The sequence below is a fragment of the Anser brachyrhynchus genome (assembly GCF_964034855.1).
Source record: "Anser brachyrhynchus genome assembly, chromosome: 1".
Lineage (NCBI taxonomy): Eukaryota > Metazoa > Chordata > Aves > Anseriformes > Anatidae > Anser > Anser brachyrhynchus.
The window spans coordinates 173,009,012-173,029,009 of NC_137694.1; the positions used below are offsets into that span (position 1 = coordinate 173,009,012).

A 19,998-nucleotide genomic window follows, 5' to 3' on the forward strand; every position below is an offset into this window, starting at 1 on the left:
CTGATGAAAGAAATGAACAGAACTAGACCCAGTGCTGACCCCTGGAGGACACCGTTAGCTATAGGCCTTCAACTAGACTCAGCCTCTGATTGCAGCCCTCTGAGCTCTGCTATCCAGCCAGTTCTCAGTCCACTTCACTGTCCACTCATCCATCCCACACGTCCCGAGCTTGCCTATGAAGATGTTGTGGGAGACAGTGTAAAAACCCTTGCTGAAGTCAAGGTAGACCACATCCACTTCTCTCCCCTCATCTACCCAGCCAGTCATCTCATCGTAGAAGGCTATCATATTGGTTAAGCATGATTTCTCCTTGGTGAGTCCATGCTGGCTACTCTGGATCACCTTCTTATTCTCCACGTGCTTGGAGATGACCTCCAGAATGAGTGATTCCATCACCTTTCTAGGGATGAAGGTAAGGCTGACTAACCTGTAGCTGTCTGGGTCCTTCTTCTTGTCCTTTTTGAAGACTGGGATGACATGGGCTTCCTTCCAGTTCTCAGGCACCTCTCCTGTTCTCCATGACCTTTCAGAGATGATGGAGACTGGGCTAGCAATAATATTTGCCAGTTCCCTCAGCACTTCTGGATGCATCCCAGCTGGGCCCATGGATTTGTAGGTGTCAGATTTGGCTAAGAGATCTCTGACCTGATCCTCTTTGACCAAGAGAAAGTCCTCCCTTCTCCAGACATCCTCCCTTGTCTCTAGGGTCAGACATCCCTGAGGATGTCTGCCTGCAGTGAAGACTGAAACAAAGGCGGCATTCAGTAATTCTGCCTTCTTTGTATCCTTTGTCACCAGGGCACCCACTTCATTAAGCAGCAGGCCCACATTTTCCTTAGGCTTCCATCTGTTGTTGATATATTTGAAAAAATCCCTTCTTCTTGTCTGTGACACCCCTTGACAAATTCAACTCCAAATGGGCCTTGTCCTTGTTGTATCCCTACATCCTTTGACAATGTCCCTATATTCTTCCCAAGTGGCCTGTCCCCTTTTCCATGTTCCATATACTTCCTTCTTCCATTTGAGGCCCTCCATGAGCTCCTTGCTCATCCATGCATGTCTCCTGCCCCCTTTGCTTGCCTTTTTCTTATAGGAATACATAGATATTGAGCTTGGAGGAAGTGATGCTTGAATACTGACCAGCTCTCTTAAACCCCCTTTCCTTCTAGGGCCCTGACCCATTGGATTCCTCCAAGTAGATCCCTGAAGAGGCCAAAGTTAGCTCTCCTGAAGTCTAGAGTTGCAATCCTGCTTCTTGCCCTGTTTCCTCCTCGCAAGATCGTGAACTCTACCATCTCATGGTAACTGAAGCTAAGGCTGCCCCCAAATTTGACATCTCCAACCAACCCTTTTTCTGTTTGAAAGCACAAGATCCAGCAGCACACCTCTCCTCATTGGCTCCTCGACGACCTGCGTCAAAAAGTTATCATCAGTGCCCTGCAAGAACCTCCTGGTTTTGCCTAGCTATGTGGTCTTTCCAGCAGACATCAGGATGGTTGAAATCCCCTATGAGAACCAGGGCCTGTTATTGTGAGGCTACTTACAGCTGTCTCTAGAAGGCTCCATGTGCTTCCTCTTCCTGATAGGGTGTCCTGTAGCAAACTCCCACAACAGTATCAGACATGATAGCATGCCCTTTAATCCTTACCCATAATCTCTCAACTCACTCTTCATCTACCCCTAGGCAGAGCTCAATGCATTCTAGTTTCTCTGTCACATAAAGTGCATCTCCATCACCTCACCTTTCTGGCCTTTATTTCCTAAAATACAGGTAGCCCTCCATGACAGCATTCCAGTCGTGAGCTATCCCATCACGTGTCTGTAATTGTGATGAGATCATAGCCTTGAAACCTGACACAGATCTCCAATTTGTCCTGTTTATTCTCCATGCTACATGCATTGCTATACAAGCATTTCAGGGAGGTGATCAAGCCTACAGGTGTCCCAGGAGGAGTGAAAGAGGATCCTTTGTAGTCATGTCTTGCACTCACTTCCCTGGCTGCATGCATCCTCTGGAGGCATCCCAACTTAAGCCACTTATTTCTGCATACCCTGTCCCTGTAATTCTCCCCTTCCCCTCTCTTTCCTAGTTGAAAGCCCTTCTTTCCAGGTTGGCCAACTTGTTAGCAAGGACATGTCTGCCCTTCCTAGTGAGGTGGATCCCATCTCTCCCCATCAGTTCTTGATCTTCAAACAAGGTTCCAGGATTGTAGAAGCCAAATCCCTGTTGCCAACACCAGCAGTGTAGCCAGTTTAACTTGGAATATCTGTCCCCTCCTCCTCCCATCCTTCCCCCTCACTGGAAGTATCGATGAAAAAATGACCTGGGCTCCCAGACCCTTGACCACCATGCGCAGAGCTCTAAAGTCCTGCTTGATAGTTTTTAATTTACACTTGGTGTCATTAGCACCCACATGGAAAAACTTTAGGAACTTCAGCTGAGAAATGGCCTACAGTCACTGCTCTGTCAAGGTCATTGTTAATGATTTTTTTTTTCTTTTTTACATGAATGAAGAAGAAATATAACAGTGTGTCTTCAGTGAATATGCCTCCATTAGTATTTTGAAGCAAATCCTGTCTTCCTGTTTTTTGTTTTTTTTTTTTTTTTTTTTTTCCCCTGCATTGTTTCAGTTTGCAGGGTGGTATTGATGCAGAAATTCCTGCTGCAAGGTGGACTTTTTTTCAGAGGGAACTAGTCTGGAAGCTCAGTCCTCTCCGACCTAGCAGTTTTTGCTCAAGATGTAAGGATCTCAGTACCAATTAATTTGATTTACTACACCACAGTTGTTGCTCCAAGCTACTTGCTATTGTGGGCATAGCCAGCAGTAACAGAGTGGACTCTGGAAGCTGAAGGGAAGTTACCCTATCCATTATGACAAATTAAGCCTAGCTGTGAAATGATTGAAACTTTTAGTTTCACTTCAGTGAAAATTCAGCCTAAAAGGCTTAAAGTATCTAGTCCAAATTTACATATATATATATATATATGTATATATATATATATTTTTTTTTTTTCAAGAAGTGCAAGTTTTCCAGGGGAAGGGGCAGAACTATAGTAGTCAATCCCAATGTTCTTATATCATATCTGAGCACAGAGCTATATTTAGTAACACAGCCTAAGGGTGTGCATGAGTAGAATTTTTAATTTCTAAGTAGATATCTTCTAAAATCTAGGATTATGAAGTGATGTTTTTAATAACTAAAATGAAAAGCATATATTCTATAATGGAAAAGTAATTTACACAATTGTCATCCATCTATTATATTAAAGCCATTGTATTCCAATGTAATTCATTTCAATGTACACAGAAGAAAGACAGTTTTGAATTATACACTTTTACTGGTAAAATGCAAAATTTAGAACAAATGGAGGACTGTGAAATTATGAGATTAGAGCACAACTCTTCACATCAGTTTAGAAACTCATTCTGGTAGTGCAGTTTCTATCCGTTTAGTGTATCCTGGTGGTGCTTTAGTGTAGATTGAGAGTTTTATTGATTCAGTAGAAACAGTAGTTTCTATTCAGTAGTAATTTCTATTCAGTAGTAATTAGAGAGCAAGGCTGATAGCAAATTCTACAATTCATATTAACCAATTTTACCTTGAATTCTTCCTATGTACATTCAAGTACTGCTCAGCTACTTGAGTTAAGGCTGTTTTCAGTGTATTTTCAGATTATCTAAGACTGTTAGTTTGAAATATATATTTTAAATGAATTAACGTTTGGCTTTGCACTTATTCCTTAGTGGTTCAGATTTGTGAGTTCTCTATGTGGAAACAAAACTTTACAAAATAAATCAAAGTAAATCCAAAGACAACACATCTGTTTTTGCAACGAACTTTTGCTCATCATAAAGAGATCTGAGGGTCCGCTGTATGGCTGTCACGTAGGTGATAACCCCTTATGAGCACCACATCTTGAGATTAATAAACACTCTCCTGGTTCCAGCATCTGGAGTGAGAGCTCCATTTTGCATAAGATGACCTTGACTGAGGTCCCAAAACAGAACTGTGTGTTTCTGAATTTATAAATTGCCATTAATGCCGGCTACAAGGAAATAACACACCTTGCTGTTTTTGCTTTCTTCCTTTATCTGTATTATTTTACAGCTTTATTCATGCAGGACATATACAAAAGAGCATCTTTACCTCTGATGTCCTCAGTGTTGTTTCTACTAACCTAGTAAAAAGTAAGCTCTCTGAATGATGCGCTCATACAAACTTTTTTTTTCTTTTTTCTTTTTTTTTCTTTCTAGAGGCAAATTTAACAGCAGTTGATGTCAGCCAAAATATTCATACTGAATTCATGGAGTGTCTAACCTTTACTAACCTTTATCCAACATTACATAGATTGTCACCACATGTAACCTTTTGCAATAGACAGCAAAAGGTAGTGTACTAGTAGCTTCTCATTATTGTGCATGTTGGGTTTCTGAGTTCATATGCCTGCACACTGAGTTTTCTGGATATTTCCTTTTGAATGCAATTCGTCTTCATTGGAACCTACTCACCAATTTTGTAGCCAGAGATATTTTTATTGTTGTTCAGAAAAGACTCCTAAGGGCATGTCTGTTTTTTTTTATTATTATTTTTTTTAGGGACGTACTGTGTGCTTTCAATATTATGAATGATGACTTCGCTGTACAAGTGAAAAAATTGTAACTGTCATATATTTTCATGGATTGCCTAAGTCTTTTGATTTATTGTAGTATTGTATTGTGTATCGTATTGCCTTTCAAATTGTCCTGGAGAAGGACAGGGGTGATATCCATTGTATGTGTACAGTGTTTCTTAGGTGGTAGTCATAAAATCTTTAGAGGAGCTTTGGGAGATCTGTGATCTTCCAAAATTAGCTGTCCGACAGGTAGCTGAGCTACAGGCAACATTGAGGAAATATTGAGCTGTGAGTAGCATCGTATTTTCCTCTATCTTTGGATTTCAATTTTCTTTTGAATTTTTCCGAGGCAATAAATAGCTTTAGAAATCCTGTGAGACATGTTTCTCAGGAGCTAATTGTAGGAGCGTTTTAGGATTTGCATCCTGATGGTATAAAAATAATATTCTGAAAGGCCAAAACCGACCTTGCTTTAGACAACGTGATGTAGTCAAAACATAACAAAACAAAAACAAAAGCAAATGAACAACAAAAAACACAATAACAACAAAATATTTTTAGAAGCACTCTCAGTGATATAACGATGAACAACAGAACACAGCATGAGATGGACAGATGTTTTGAGATACAGGGCCTGATACAGGCCTGACACAGACACGTTCTGCAGCAGAACGGGGGATCAAGACAGGCAGGGCATTTTTTTCAGCATCGAGGCCACTCGAAGCAGCCGAGGGAGCCGCCAGGACCCGGCAGCCCTCACGAGGGAGGCTGACGAGGCATAGGCAGAGCCAGCAGCGCCCCCTCCCCGGCCGTTCAAAAGCAGCCCTTAGGGAGTGCAAGCGACCAGGATCATGGCGACCAGGACAGGCAAACAGGGCGTGGTGTGTCAGAAGGGCAGGGCGCAGCAGTGCGCGCAGGCAGGGCGAGGAGGGAGAGCCCCTCGCCGCTCTTTTGCAGCGGTCTTTCCCTTCGGTACTTGTAATCTACCTGTGAGGAACCTGGTCATAGTATCAACCAGGCAGAAAACCATGGCCTCCGCATCTCTTGTGGCCTCTCCAGCCGCAGTCACCGATGTGGCTACTCAGACGGAGGGCTCGGGGAAACACGCAGCCATCCAGGTCTTGGGCTGCAGGGTGTGCCCGAGTCTTTTGCTGGTATCCGACAGCAGCAGCGAGGGCTATGCCTGTGGGAGGTGTGCCCAGATTGAAGAGCTGCTCAGCCAGGTAGCAGAGCTTCGGGAGGAGGTGAGCAGGCTCAGGAGCATCAGGGAGTCAGAGAGGGAAATTGACTGGTGGAGGTGTACTCTACCCTCTCTGAGACAGACTCAAGAGCCTGCCACAGCACAAATGTCTCCTGCTACGCAGAAGACAAAAGTTCCCTCCTCCTGCCAGGCAGTAGGAGGAGACCTAGACCAAGGGGGGGAAGGAAGGCAGGTGTCTGTTCGGGGTGGTAGGTGAGCCCTGTCCCTGCCCACCTCACCTTTCCATCTATCCTTATACAACAGGTATGAGGGTGTAGAACACGACAGTCAGAACAATGAAGTAGACGAAAGCCCGTACCAGTTGGAGAGGGTGCCTAAGGCAAGGCAACCTATCCCCTGCATTGCTACATCAACTGTCAAAAAAGAAAGAAAGGTTATTGTCATGGGGGACTCCCTTTTGAAAGGGACAGAGGGCCCAATATGCCGACCAGACCCAACCCACAGGGAAATCTGTTGCCTCTCTGGGGCTCGGGTGAGAGACTTTGCTAAGAGAGTCAGGCGCCTGGTACAGCCCACCGACTGCTACCCGCTACTGGTCTTTCAGGCTGGTAATGACGAGGTAGCAACGAGAAGTCTGAGAGTGATCAAAAGGGACTTTAGGGCTTTGGGGCGACTACTTAAAGGATCAGGGGCACAGGTTGTGTTTGCCTCTGACCTTCCAGTAGGGGGGATCGATGCTGACAAACAGACTCATCACATTAACACGTCGCTTTCGGACTCGTGCAACCAGCAGAATTTTGGGTTTTTCGATCATGGGAAGGTCTAAGCGATACCAGGCCTGCTGGCACCAGATGGGATGCGCCCCTCTCAGAGAGGGGTGAGGATTTTTGCTCAGGAGTTGGCAAGGCTGATAGATAGGGCTTTAAACTAGAGTCAAAGGGGGAAAGGGGATAAAACCAGGCACGTTGGCAATGAGCTAAGGGATGGTGTACTAGAATCAGAGGGACTGTGTCCTAGTGAGGCCCTTCGGTCGGCTACACAAGGTGCTACGTGTAGGGATGTGCATTTGAAGTGCTTCTACACAAATGCACGCAGTATGAGGAATAAAATGGATGAGCTAGAAGTCTTGGCCCAGTCCCACAGCTACGACATCATCGGCATAAGCAAAACCTGGTGGGATGAGTCCTGTGGCTGGTGTGTGGCAATAGATGGTTACAGGCTCTTCAGGAGGGACAGGCAGGGTAGGCGAGGTGGCGGGGTGGCGATGTATGTGAAGCATGGGCTGGACTGTGTGGAACTTCAAGTTGGCGATGGCAAAGTTGAGAGCCTCTGGGTAAGGATTAAGGGACGAACAAATAAAGGGGATGTCGTTGTGGGAGTCTGTTACAGACCACCTGGCCAGGACGACAACGCCAGTGAATTATTCTTTGCAGAACTAAGAGATGCCTCGAGATCAACTCCCCTTGTCCTTATGGGGGATTTCAACTTGCCAGACGTCAACTGGGATCACCACATGGCTGAAAAGAGCAAGTCCAGGAGGTTCGTAAAGCACCTAGATGATAATTTCTTGGTGCAGGTGCTAAGAGAGCCTCCTAGATCTGTTGCTGGAGAACAGAGAGGGTCTTGTGGGAGACATGGCAATTCGTGGCCGTCTCGGTCATAGTGACCATGAAGTGGTTGAGTTTAGAATTTATGGTGACAGAAGGAAAACTGTCACCAAAACTTCAGCCCTGGATATGGGGAAAGCAGACTTCAGGCTGCTCAGGGAAATAGTCAGCAAGGTTCCCTGGGAAACTGCTTTTGAAGGCAGTGGCGTCCATCAGTGCTGGTCCATCTTTAAGCACTGCCTCCTAAAAGCACAAGATCAGGCGATTCCAAAGTATCGGAAGTCAGACAAGCTGGGCAGAGGGCCAGCCTGGCTGACCAGGGATCTACTGGAGCTTAGGCAAAAAAAAAGAAAGTGTACGGCTGCTGGAAGGAGGGTCAGACGATGAGGAAGGAATACAGGGATGCTGTTTGTGTATGTAGGGACAAAATTCGTGTGGCCGAAGCCCAACTAGAGTTGAAGCTGGCTATGTCTGTGGGAGACAAAAAAAAAAAAAAGTTTTTTTTAGATATGTGAAAAGAAAAAGGAGAACCAAAGAAAACATAGGTCCGCTACTAGATGGGGAAGGTCTCCTCACAGACAATGACATAGGCAAAGCAGAGACGTTTAACACCTTCTTCATCTCTGTCTTCAGCACTGATGATGGGCTTCGTGACCCAGGGTGCCCTGAGCTGGAGGACCATGACGGTAGGAATGACAAACTCCCAACTGACCCCAAACTTGTGCGGGATTTGCTGTTCCACCTGGATCCATACAAGTCCGTGGGTCCGGATGGGATTCATCCCAGGGTGCTTAAAGAGCTGGCTGACGTCATTGCGGGACCTCTCTCAATTATTTTTCAACGGTCTTGGGAATCTGGAGAGGTCCCAGTAGACTGGAAACTGGCAAATGTTGTGCCAATTTTCAAGAAGGGTAAGAAAGAAGACCCTAGCAATTACAGGCCTGTCAGTCTCACGTCAGTGCCTGGTAAAATTACGGAGGAGATCATCCTTGAAGTTATTGAAGCGCAGCTGAAGGACAATGCAGTCATTGGTCTCAGCCAACATGGGTTCATGAGGGGTAGGTCCTGCCTAACAAATTTGATTTCCTTTTATGATAAGATCACCCATCTAGTCGATCAAGGGAAACCAGCTGATGTGATCTTTTTGGACTTCAGCAAAGCTTTTGACACAGTTTCCCATAGGATCCTACTGGACAAAATGTCCAGCATACAGCTAAACAAAAAACATAATGCAATGGGTGAGCAACTGGCTGACGGGCAGGGCTCAAAGGGTTGTGGTAAATGGGGCCACATCTGGCTGGCGGATGGTCACTAGCGGGGTCCCTCAAGGCTCCGTTTTAGGGCCAGTCCTCTTCAATGTTTTTATAAATGATTTGGATGTAGGACTAGAAGGTGTTTTGAGCAAATTTGATGACAACACCAAACTTGGAGGAGTTGTGGACTTGGATGAGGGTGGAAAGGCCGTGCAGAGAGACCTGGACAGATTGGAGAGCTGGGCGATCACCAACCACATGAAGTTTAACAAAAGCAAGTGCCGGGGCCTGCACCTGGGACGGGGCAACCCTGGCTATATGTACAGACTGGGTGACGAGATGCTGGAGAGCAGCCCCGCAGAATGGGATCTGGGGGTTGTGGTTGACAGCAAGTTGAATATGAGCCAGCAGTGTGCCCTGGCAGCCAGGAGGGCCAACCGTATCCTGGGATGCATCAAGCACGGCATCGCTAGTCGGTCGAGGGAAGTGATTGTCCCGCTCTACTCTGCGCTGGTGCAGCCTCACCTCGAGTACTGTGTGCAGTTCTGGGCACCACAGTACAAGAAGGACGTGAAACTGTTGGAGAGTGTCCAGAGGAGGGCTACAAAGATGGTGAAGGGCTTAGAGGGGAAGACATATGAGGAGTGGCTGAGGTCACTGGGCCTGTTCAGCCTGGAGAAGAGGAGGCTGAGGGGAGACCTCATTGCAGTCTACAACTTCCTCGTCAGGGGGAGTGGAGAGGCAGGTGACCTATTCTCCGTTGTCACCACTGATAGGACCCGTGGGAACAGTGTTAAGCTGAGGCAGGGGAAGTTTAGGCTGGACATCAGGAAGAGGTTCTTCACCGAGAGGGTGGTCACACACTTGAACACCCTCCCCAGTGCAGTAGTCAGTGCACCAAGCCTGTCTGAATTTAAGAAGTGATTGTACTGTGCACTTAGTCACATGGTCTAAACTTTTGGGCAGACCTGTGCGGTGCCAGGAGTTGGACTTGATGATCCTTATGGGTCCCTTCCACCTCAGGATATTCTATGATTCTATGATTCTATGATTATTTCTCAGTGAAGTTTTTATTTTGTACTCTCTGAATAGTTTGTACCCAGTGAGTGCCTTCTGATTCATAACATGACTTAAAGATTTCCATCTGCTGAACTGAAGTATTCCACATGGTAAGTTTAATAAAATAGCTGAGTAGCACACTTCAGAACCTAGTCACATAATAAAGCCTCATAGTTGTGGATTCTGAGGCCATCTGTATTGTGAGTATAGCAACAAGTCATTCACATCATTTACCGTACAATAACAGTCAGGGAGCTATTTTAGGAGCAATGGTCCTTACACTGCAGACATCTAGCAAGGAACTACAAAATACAATTTATTTACTTCAGTGCCTCACAAAGATTAACTTTATCCTTGGGAGGCTAATAACCCTAGGCTCCCTTAATAGTCCATGGAAAGAAATAAGCTCTTGCAGTTGATTCTGAGCAGAACCCTAACTTGAAGGATGCGGACCATTTGGAAAGAGTACAGAAGAGATCAAGAGGAGATTTCAAAACAGTGATCTGCTTGTAAAGACTGTAGAAATTAGAGTTGTCATGAAGGAGAGATGAGAGTGGGATATGAACATTTTAAAATACATAACAGATTTCTGCAGTCTGTTCTCCATGTAGTCAGTAAGTAAGAAAACAATAATGCAGCAAGGATTTATATTAGACAATAGGAAAACAAAATCTAGCAGTACAGAGAGGGAAGCAAGCTGAAAGAATTTCTGAGGAGGTTACAAAGTCTCTGTTGCTAGTGGACTGTAAGAGGTGAGGCAGACGTCTGTCAAGAATGTTATAAATATAGCTGTTTCTACACATAGAAAGGAATAGACTGGGTGACCTCTGGAGGTTTCTTCTGTCCTATTTTGGAGGATGGTTCAGGGAAATTTGTCTCTTTAAAAAAACATTAACTTCTGTAACCATTCCTTTGGTGTGTAAGATCATCCACTGAGAGGTTGTCAGGATGCTGTGTTCCTACACATAAAAGATCATGAGCTCATGGATTTTACGCTTGAAATCTTGCCTATGAATAGCATTTCATACATAATGCATTTGATACTATATCATCTTATGGTACATATACTTATTAAAGGATCTGATGTTATCTTCAGTATTGTCTTAGCTCTCTTCTCTTGAGATATTTGATTCCACAGTGATTCTATTTTTACTATGATAATTCAGTTTACTAATAAAGTGTTCAGAACTGTAAGTCAATTTTTATACCCAGCCTTCATTCTAATATGTAAAGCTTTTTCAATCATCTCTTCATTCAGTACTCCTACTGGAAAAGTACAGGCTTCAGTGGTGTCTTATCAATGTAATGAATTTAATGTTATCATTGATATGTAGTAGTAGATATATTTGATTTATTTCTCTTTTTTTTTGTACTAGTGATGTAAAAAATAATTCTTATGAACTAAGATCACTTATTGTGGATTTGTAATTCAATATTATTTATCTCCATATGTTTGCTTATGAACATTTTTTTGTTTGTTTTTTTTTTTGGTTCTACAGGATATGTTTGCATGTGCACCCTTTAAGTGCAAACTAGGATAAAGTACAAAAAAGCTGAAGATTTTGAATTAAAATCTGTGGGGCTATTTACAAACTAAATTAATAAATATATCTTTGTTTTCATTAATCAGAAATTCTTTGAAATTAAAGTTCTTTAGTAATTCCCCCAATTCAAAGTTTTAAAGAAGGGTTTAGAATTGAGAGGCTACATTGTCATTTCTTAATGTTCAAATTAAACCTACAATTTTTGTAAGAAATTTAATCATGTTATATACATAAGATAGCATTTGGGGTTTAATTAGACTTTTAATATGAAAACACTGACACTATTGATGATTAATAATTTTTCAGCAAGTATAGAAGCAATGGATTTCTGTCCATCATCACCTTGTTATTATTAAATGAAGACTCCCAGCCTTTTCAATTTAAGTATTTTACTACAATTATTGCTACATGTACATATATATATATAGTATACAGCGCTAGAGAAATATTAAATAGTAAAATATTAAAATAGTGACATACTTCACCTCCGTCTGTGGATCTGACTCTACCATCACATATTCAATTTATTAATATGACATTCAAAAGAAAGCTCATGAATACACTAAGAATGCACAAATGTAAATGCAACTATAGGTATTTTAAATCATGTTAGCTTCTTACAGTAATAGTTTAAGATCTTCCTAATAATCATCCTCCTTCATTATAATTTAAATATTATCTTACTTGGCAGAACTATACCTAAGTGTTAAGAAGCATATCTTACTATTTCCTTTTATTTTATATATTTTCCTTATATAAAAGATGAAGGGCAGTTAATCTTCCCCTCTATTATTGTTTTATTATTATTATTATTAATAATAATAATTATTATTATTATTTTCTACCTATTAAGTACAATAGGTACAATTTAAAGAGGTTGGACAACCCAGCTCAGTGGAAGTGTTCTTCTGCTATTTGAAGTGCACAACAATTATTCAACACATAGCACTCAAATAACAAACAAACAAACAAAACCAAAAAGCCACAATAACAAAACCAACCAAACCAAATATATGAGTTGAGTAATTATATGGTTAAGAATATGCTATATTTTTATAATTGTAGTAGACAGGCCAGCAAATGAGAATAGTAAATCATTGTCATGCAAAACATCATCAAGGTGCACGATATCCAAGTACAAGAAAGGCATAAATCAACAATAGCATGGGGAAGAGAGTGTACAATTACAGAGCATTGTGTGAAAGAATTGCAAGCCACTTCCACTGCCATTTTGCTCAGCAGTTCTCTGTTTCATTCCCTGGTCAAGAAAGAACTAAGAAAATGTCAAGAAAAGTTAGATGATCTGAATTCAGGCCAAGGCACATAAATCAGTAGAATGATGCAGAAATTTTATTTATTTATTTATTTTTATCTTAAATTACTGAAAAATTTCCAGTACCTATTTCTGGGTATTTTCTATAGGAGATGAGCAGTTCAATTTCTTTAGAGTTACAGGTCTTGTGACTGGAACATTTTTTTCTTAAAAGTCCAGATTTATGGTCATACCCTTAAGATATATGCATAATGAGGTTTTATTACAAAAATAAATAAAAACTAAATAAAACGCCTCATGCTTGTGACTTGAAGAAGAAATTGAAATTCTTTGGAAGTGAAAAGTTATCTTGACAACAGAAAGAAAGAAAGAAAAACTTTAATTTAATTTAATTTAATTTAATTTTTATTTATTTGTTTGTTTGTTTGTTTGTTTGTTTGTTTATTTAAGCTAGGATAAATTTTGGTCCTCTACTCAGGATTCTAAACGTTTTATATTTGCAGTGCTTCATGCACATGGTCTTCTTGGGAGAAATTTTCTTTCAACTAGTGCATGAACCATGAAATTGCTGAAATCAAATGGAGTTTCAGGATTGTACATAGAGCACAGGCAGTTTTTCTTTGTTTACAGCAATATATGAAACAATGTGCCCAGTGAGCTAAGCCAAGGAGAAACATTTCTGCAGAGATTTTTTTTTTTTTTTTTCCTCATGGATTAAATCACCAAACCACATTCTCTGCTGCTATAAATCGCTGCAGATTACAATTTTATTCAAGGATTGCTAGTGTACATTTTGTGAATCTTACATTTGCTTTTCTGTGTTTTCTGTCTATAATTCTAGCCAGGTTTCTCTCAGAATTATCTTACCAATGATATATTTGATTACATTGACAAAGCCAATTTTGGGTCACTGAGAACTGTATAATTGGCCACTGGGCTGCACAGTGTAGCAAAGGAATAAACTTTCTTTTGCATGCATTGCTCTGAAGGAAATAAATAATTAAAATAAATAATTAAGAGTAGCTGTGAGAACTGGAATTGCTTTGGGATAAAATTAAGTGTCTTATGGAACTGTTTATGTTGTCATTGGCAGAAAGATACGGGTGGTCTTTCTGAAGAATTAACTTATATTAAACTATGTGTCTAATAGGAATAATTACATCTTGTAAATTATGATCTTCCTAATCCCCGTAAACAATAACAGTCCACAGTAGGTGCCATAATAACAGTGATAATGATGTAAAAATTGTACTGAAATTGCATTTATAAGAATATTCTTAAGCTTTTTTTTTTTTTTTTTTTTGAGGGGGGAAATTCAATCTAATTAAATCTTTACAAGTTAGAAAGTACTTTTAAAAATAATTTCCTTTAAATGACTGTGGTACTTCAAGCAACAATTATCAAGGTTATACTTTTCCCCTTTTGTCTGTCATTCTCTACAGAATGAGTCAGTTTTGTAATCATTTTGAAAAGTGGCAATGTAGTTAGAATACATGATAAGGGTGATTTTTCTGAGGGAATTTGCAGAAGAGAATTATGACTTTTTTTGTTTGTTTGAAATATGAACTCACTGAAATTTACATTGCAATCAGGTAATGTTTTGATGAGTGTCAGGAGAAAGTACTATTATGAAGTAAAAGCAAGAAATTAAATTGGGGAAACTAATACCATAGACCCTGTATACACTAAAGGAAAAGGAAATTAGTTCCGTAAAAAGTAGTTCCGTAAACTGGAGTACGTTCACTTATACATTATATATTCACATATTCATTTACATTATAAATAGCTATCAAAGATTAGATTAGATTTTTTTTTTTTTTACACACGATAAATAGTTTTATTCACTTCAAAAGTTGTGTTTCATTTTGTGTGCATGTCTTTTCAAAGTCAGCTTCTAACTGGAACTGCTGCAGTATAATCTCAGATGTCCATGCAGGAGCAGAAAGTAACATAGTGAAGATAACGAAGAGAAATAACATGATTTCTGCAGTTGGCTTTTAAAAAAGAAAAGAAATTAAAAGAAAAAGGTGGATGTTTGACAGCTGCTTAGAGATTTGTAACATTCAGATTGGTCCCCACAGAAATTCTGGGCCAAATACAGGTAAAATGATGTATAGTAGATGCAATCTAATCTTTTTTTTTATGTTGAGTTTATTATGTGTATCTTATCACATCAGATTTGGCTACAGCACACACTCATTTTCCTTTCTGCTTGAAAGCTACCGTTTCATACAAGCCGTCCTTTATTGGGATTTTTAATGTTGCCAAACTGGACTAGCCTGCTGCGAGTCTTAGGATTGAATTACACATGGTGAGGGGGTGATGGAGAGAAAAGGATTTCAGCAGAATTTTTCACATATGATGTTGCCAAGTGTCACCTGCTGTAAAACCTCTAACATAAGGCTTGTTCTGGTTGCAGGCAAAGTCTGTTTGTCCTAGTCTCATTTTCCTCTTTTTTTTTTTTTTTTCTTTTTTCCCCTCTTTTTCCATGTTAAGAGAAGTCGGAGAAGAACAGTAGATATTGGAAGTCACTGGAGTTTTACACTCAGTTCAAATTATATCTCAGAAGCATGTGAAATGAGATGCCTGGAAATCTAAATCTAACCCTTTTTTTTTTTTTTTTTTCTTTTCAAAAATTCCAAACCAAATATTTTCTAGCCAAGGTTCAGGTATTTTAATTCAGATATACATGCTAGTACCTCAAAAGATCTGCAATGCAGATTCCGTATGCTTCTCTTCTTTGTGTGGTTTGACCTTCCTAACTGAATGCACGTCTGCAATAACTTTTCTTCCCTTTTAAAAATGGACAGTTGCATCATGAAAAGTTCTACTTTCAGTAGGAAAAACTCCCACATTTTTTAATGGGAACTTTTCAATTAGTCTGAGCACATCTGTTATAAAATTTATGATTTCTTCATGCTAACTCAGGTAATTGGTATCTTACTTCTGTTTCTTCCTGACCTGTAGAAAAGTCTGGCAAATACAGATACAGATACATAGATGGTTAGAATGTGTATGGCACAGGAACAGTTGACAATAAAGAACACCAGTGTATTTGAGAAGCTGTGATGTCTTCTATTTTATGTCAATCTTAAAGTAAATTTTAAAAGCATTTTAAGTGAATTATGAATTAATGAATTATGCAGTTCCACAAAAAGTACAAGTTCCCTGTTTAATAAAAATATAATGTAACTTTTCTTATTCTTATTTTTCTCCAGGTTTGGTAAGAAAGCAAAGAAGTAAAATATCGTCAGACAAGTTCTAGAAGTTTACTGAGACAGGCAAAATATTAAACAACATAAAAGCCATTAACTAGGACAATATTTTGTTTCACTCTTAAATGTGAAAATCAGATGCACTACTGGATTCTAATATGTGGATTTTCTGTTTAGCCAGTTGTTTCTCTTCACAATCTTCAGCCATCAAGTAACTGATTTGTGCCAGATGATATTTCTCCAAATTTGTGATATTTCCAGGTCTCTATTCACAGCTTTCTGGAGACAGACAGATAAAAATACATCAGCATATCATTCTACCTGTGGATAGATGAGAATGCATATGAGACCAAGATTAAATAGCCTAGAAACGCAATAGATAGCAAGAGTTTATTAATGATATTAGGATAAATGAAATTGGTAGATTCAAAGCTAGAGAAAAAAATAAGATAAGATAGATAAGATAAGATAGATAAGATAAGATAAGATAAGATAAGATAAGATAAGATAAGATAAGATAAGATAAGATAAGATAAACTGAACTAAACTAAAATAAATAAACTAAACTAAACTAAACTAAATAAAAGGTTAAATGTGCTCGAAAAAGGAAAATGTGAAAAACAGAAGGATTGAGCTACATGAAATAAAATAAATCACTGCATTGTTAAAGCATAAAACAAATAATTTTAACCTCCCTTATTACCAATGTTCATATTTGCTTATAATGAACTTTAAATAACTATTGCATTACAATCAGCTTCTTGAGGTAGAAAAGACACTAGATGATCATCAGATTGACAGATCGAAAAAATCTTCAAGATTTTGAATTGAAGAACCAAGAAAGTTTGCTCTAGTATGCATTAAGTCCCTACCAGTTTGGAACTTCAAAGGTAGGTCTCCCACACAGAACTGTAGGAAGACAAAGAAATCAAGGTTTTCTGCTTCCTTCTGTGTGCTGGAGACTCCAATTCAGGAACTTGATGTAGGTCATATTTGGCCACTGTGAGACTTCATCAAAAGGACTTTGTGCTCAGACAAAAAGAGTCTTAGGAGAAAATGACTTGGAGGTGATTTCCTTACCAACTGGGAAGTACTATTTTTATTCCTTTTTTCTTTCTTTTTTTTTTTTTTTTTCCTCCAAGAGTTCTAAAATAGGAGTCACATGTTGCTGATTTTAAAAGGTCTTGAAACGGAAGACAAAAGATCTCAAACACTTTTAAGACAAGATGTCCCAGAAGAGTGTGTAAGAAAAAAAGATTCATAAAAAATTGTCCAAGTGAATTTGGCCAAGAATCAAAGGCTTAGAAAAATAATGAACTGTAAATGCTGCTTTAATTGCAAACAGTTTTGTGTCTATATATATACATATTTGTAATATTTATTATTTCTGTTTCTAAAATATGAAAGCCACCTTTTCTCACCGTAGATTTTATAGCAAAAAAAAAAGAGCAAAAAAACAATGCATAGCATACTTAACCTATAGTTGATACCTTGGAGCTTTGTGTATTTGGGAAGAATGGGACTGGACTGTAGCAGAGCATTAATATGTTCAAAACACAGAAAGGTATTCATTAAGAGTACCTTGCTCTTTCTCCAAATACTGTTTTAGACTCTCTCTTCACTGTCTGTGGAGGAAACCTGAAATTAGCTTCTGTTAATATGCCCCAGTTACCAAAATATAGCTACGTGGTATCTTTTAGAAAAGTTCACAAGATTTTCAAACCCTGCTGTTTAAAAGCTGTAGAAGCTAGGCCATTAGTGGATTTTGGAAAAAAAAAAATTCCTTTTTTTTTTTTTTTCTTTTTCTGTCTCCAAGGTTTTGTAGCAATATTGATCTTCAAGTCAATGCATCATTTTGTTGTTCTGTGAGACCACTCATATCCTATTGCTATGTAAGTGCAGATACTGATTGTTTTATTATTTTTTTAAATGGAAATCATACTTGGATTACAAGCAAAATCAAAAGAAGGAAAAGCAACAAAAAGAATCTACAGTCAATAACATTTGACCTTATCCAATGTTTAATTGGTTGGTTGTTCACATCTTTAAATGGTGGATTACTTACCCTGGTTAGTAGAGAGCTATTTTACAGTAACTATGTGCCTTTTTATTGATCATGCTATGTGCTTGATCATGATTACGATGTAATGAGTAGTTCAATTGGGAGAATTTACTTGAACACTGTTACCTTGTAATAAATTGCCAGATGTTCAAAGAGTGGTGCAAATCTACAGCTCTCCTCCAGAACTGAAAGATACTGAAGCTGTAGTATTACGAGATAATTTATAAAGCAGTGTCATCAAGCTGGAAAGATTGAAGTTGAGGTAGGAAGGACTTGTGAGCTGTGAAATTTGATGGAGTTCAACAAAAGGGCTGTCAATACTTTTCTTTTTCTGTTTGAATCCATTTCACTATTCTTCCTTTTTCTAGTTCTAATTTTATCATAGCTAAAATTTAGGACTTTTATTACAGGTGGACTGTTGATTGTCAGCTACTGACAGCAGATATTTAGTAGTTAGAGATACTTTCCCCCCCAAAAAAGATGATTACCCATACATATATATATATTTTTTTCTTAAACTATGTCTTTTTATTGCCATTAACAGGAATTCATCTACTTAATAATTCCTCTACCTACAGCTTCAAGAGTATTTTAGTAATGTCATAACCAAGTATAGAAATCCTAAAAAGAACCCATTATAGAAATTGTGTGTCCTTGTATTATTATACCAATCATTCAGTAAAACATTTCTGTTATCATTAAACAGCCTTTTGGCTCTTATATGCTGGTATGCAACAATGATGGCTTCAGCTGAGGAGAAATTTAGTGCTGCAGTGCATAAAATAAACACATAACTGTTAACATGACATATTTAGGACAGAAGAAGCATACATACAGTATTTAAAAGAAAAATAGCATGTTGAATATTTCTGGTTTTGAAACACTGTACAATTTGTTCATATAAATCCTTTGCACTTTGCAGAGTTTCTTTTTTTTTTCTTTTTTTTTCTTTTTTTTCTTTTTTTTTTTTTTCCAGTTATGAATTCCGAGCATACCCTACAGCACATTCTCATGCAGGAGCAACTAATTGAGGGAATTCTTTCTATTATTTATAGACATTACATTAGCTTAAAGTACTTCATATTTCACCAACAGTTTTCTAATTTGAAAGAGCAGAAGCTTGGTCTGGATTTTCCATATAACTTCAATTAAATATACTTTATATTACTACTTTTCAGTCTATGTAACAAGGATTTACCTGAAGAAAATGTTCTTCTGAGCTGAGACAGCACGCTGCATCTTTTAACGTAATTATTTTTCACTGGAAACATGGGGAGACAGCATTTACAGCAAAGAATGGGTGTAATAGAATATGGATTGCAAGGCATATGAGATGAATAGAGAAAGCTTTAAAGACAGCTGATTACTCAAGGCTGTTACGGGGAGATTGTAGATTCACACCATACTCAGTGTTCACAATGAAATTGTGTAGATTTATCTGGAAAAAAAATATGTTGTCTTAAATCAAAAATGATTTACAACAGAGAGCCTAATTTTCTTTGTATGTGATTTTAAGGGAAGTTATTGAGAGATTTCTACTTGGATTTTTTCTTACTGGAAAAACAGCATGTTTTAACAGTGAAATCTGAGTATTTTAAAAGTGAAAAACTTATTTTCCTATCATAAGTAATAAGTGTTTCAATGTTTTGTCCTACAAATGTCTTTTTCTTTACTAGACAAACTATTTTTTCATTTGGAAGACATGTTTCTTCCAGGTGACCTTTCAAACAATCATCTGTAAGCAGACAAGTGTAATGAATCATCTTCTGTTTTCATTTTTCAGTTCCTCTAGGTACCTGTGACAGGGTAGTTCATTACAGTGTTTTCTTTTGGAAGTTGCCTCAAACATTTTTTTGGAGTTGAAAGGCATATCTTTTTTCCCTAAAAAAAAAAAAAAAAAAAAAAGTGTTTCTGGAAAAAATCTTAACAGCAAAATGTAAGCAATGTAAGCAGTAATTTCAAGAATTACATGGACAGTAATATTTGCACTTATATGGGTTTTCAAATGCAGACCAAAAGCTCTGCAAAAAATTGCCCAATTGTCCTTGCCCTTAGCCCAAACTGTTTAGAGTTTGTTCTGATTAACTAAACATTTTGAATGTGTTTTTTTTTTTTTCTTTTTTAATGGTTTGGTCATGTATATAGTTTCAGCCAACCAAAACTGTATTC

General features: G+C 38.8%; 1 protein-coding gene across 7 annotated transcripts in view; it reads left to right on the top strand.

Annotated features, from left to right (window-relative positions):
* The window catches only part of PCDH9 (protocadherin 9), an 800,116-nt gene that overhangs the window by 668,225 nt on the left and 111,893 nt on the right, over nucleotides 1-19,998 (top strand). The window contains exon 4 of one of the 7 annotated variants that reach the window (XM_080577033.1): nucleotides 1,170-1,192. The exons of the other annotated variants lie outside the window; for them this stretch is intronic. Coding sequence (XP_080433159.1) covers nucleotides 1,170-1,177 — 8 coding nt within the window. The 3' untranslated portion in view covers nucleotides 1,178-1,192. Of the gene's footprint in view, nucleotides 1-1,169; nucleotides 1,193-19,998 lie in introns of those variants that run through there. 7 annotated transcript variants of the gene reach the window in all.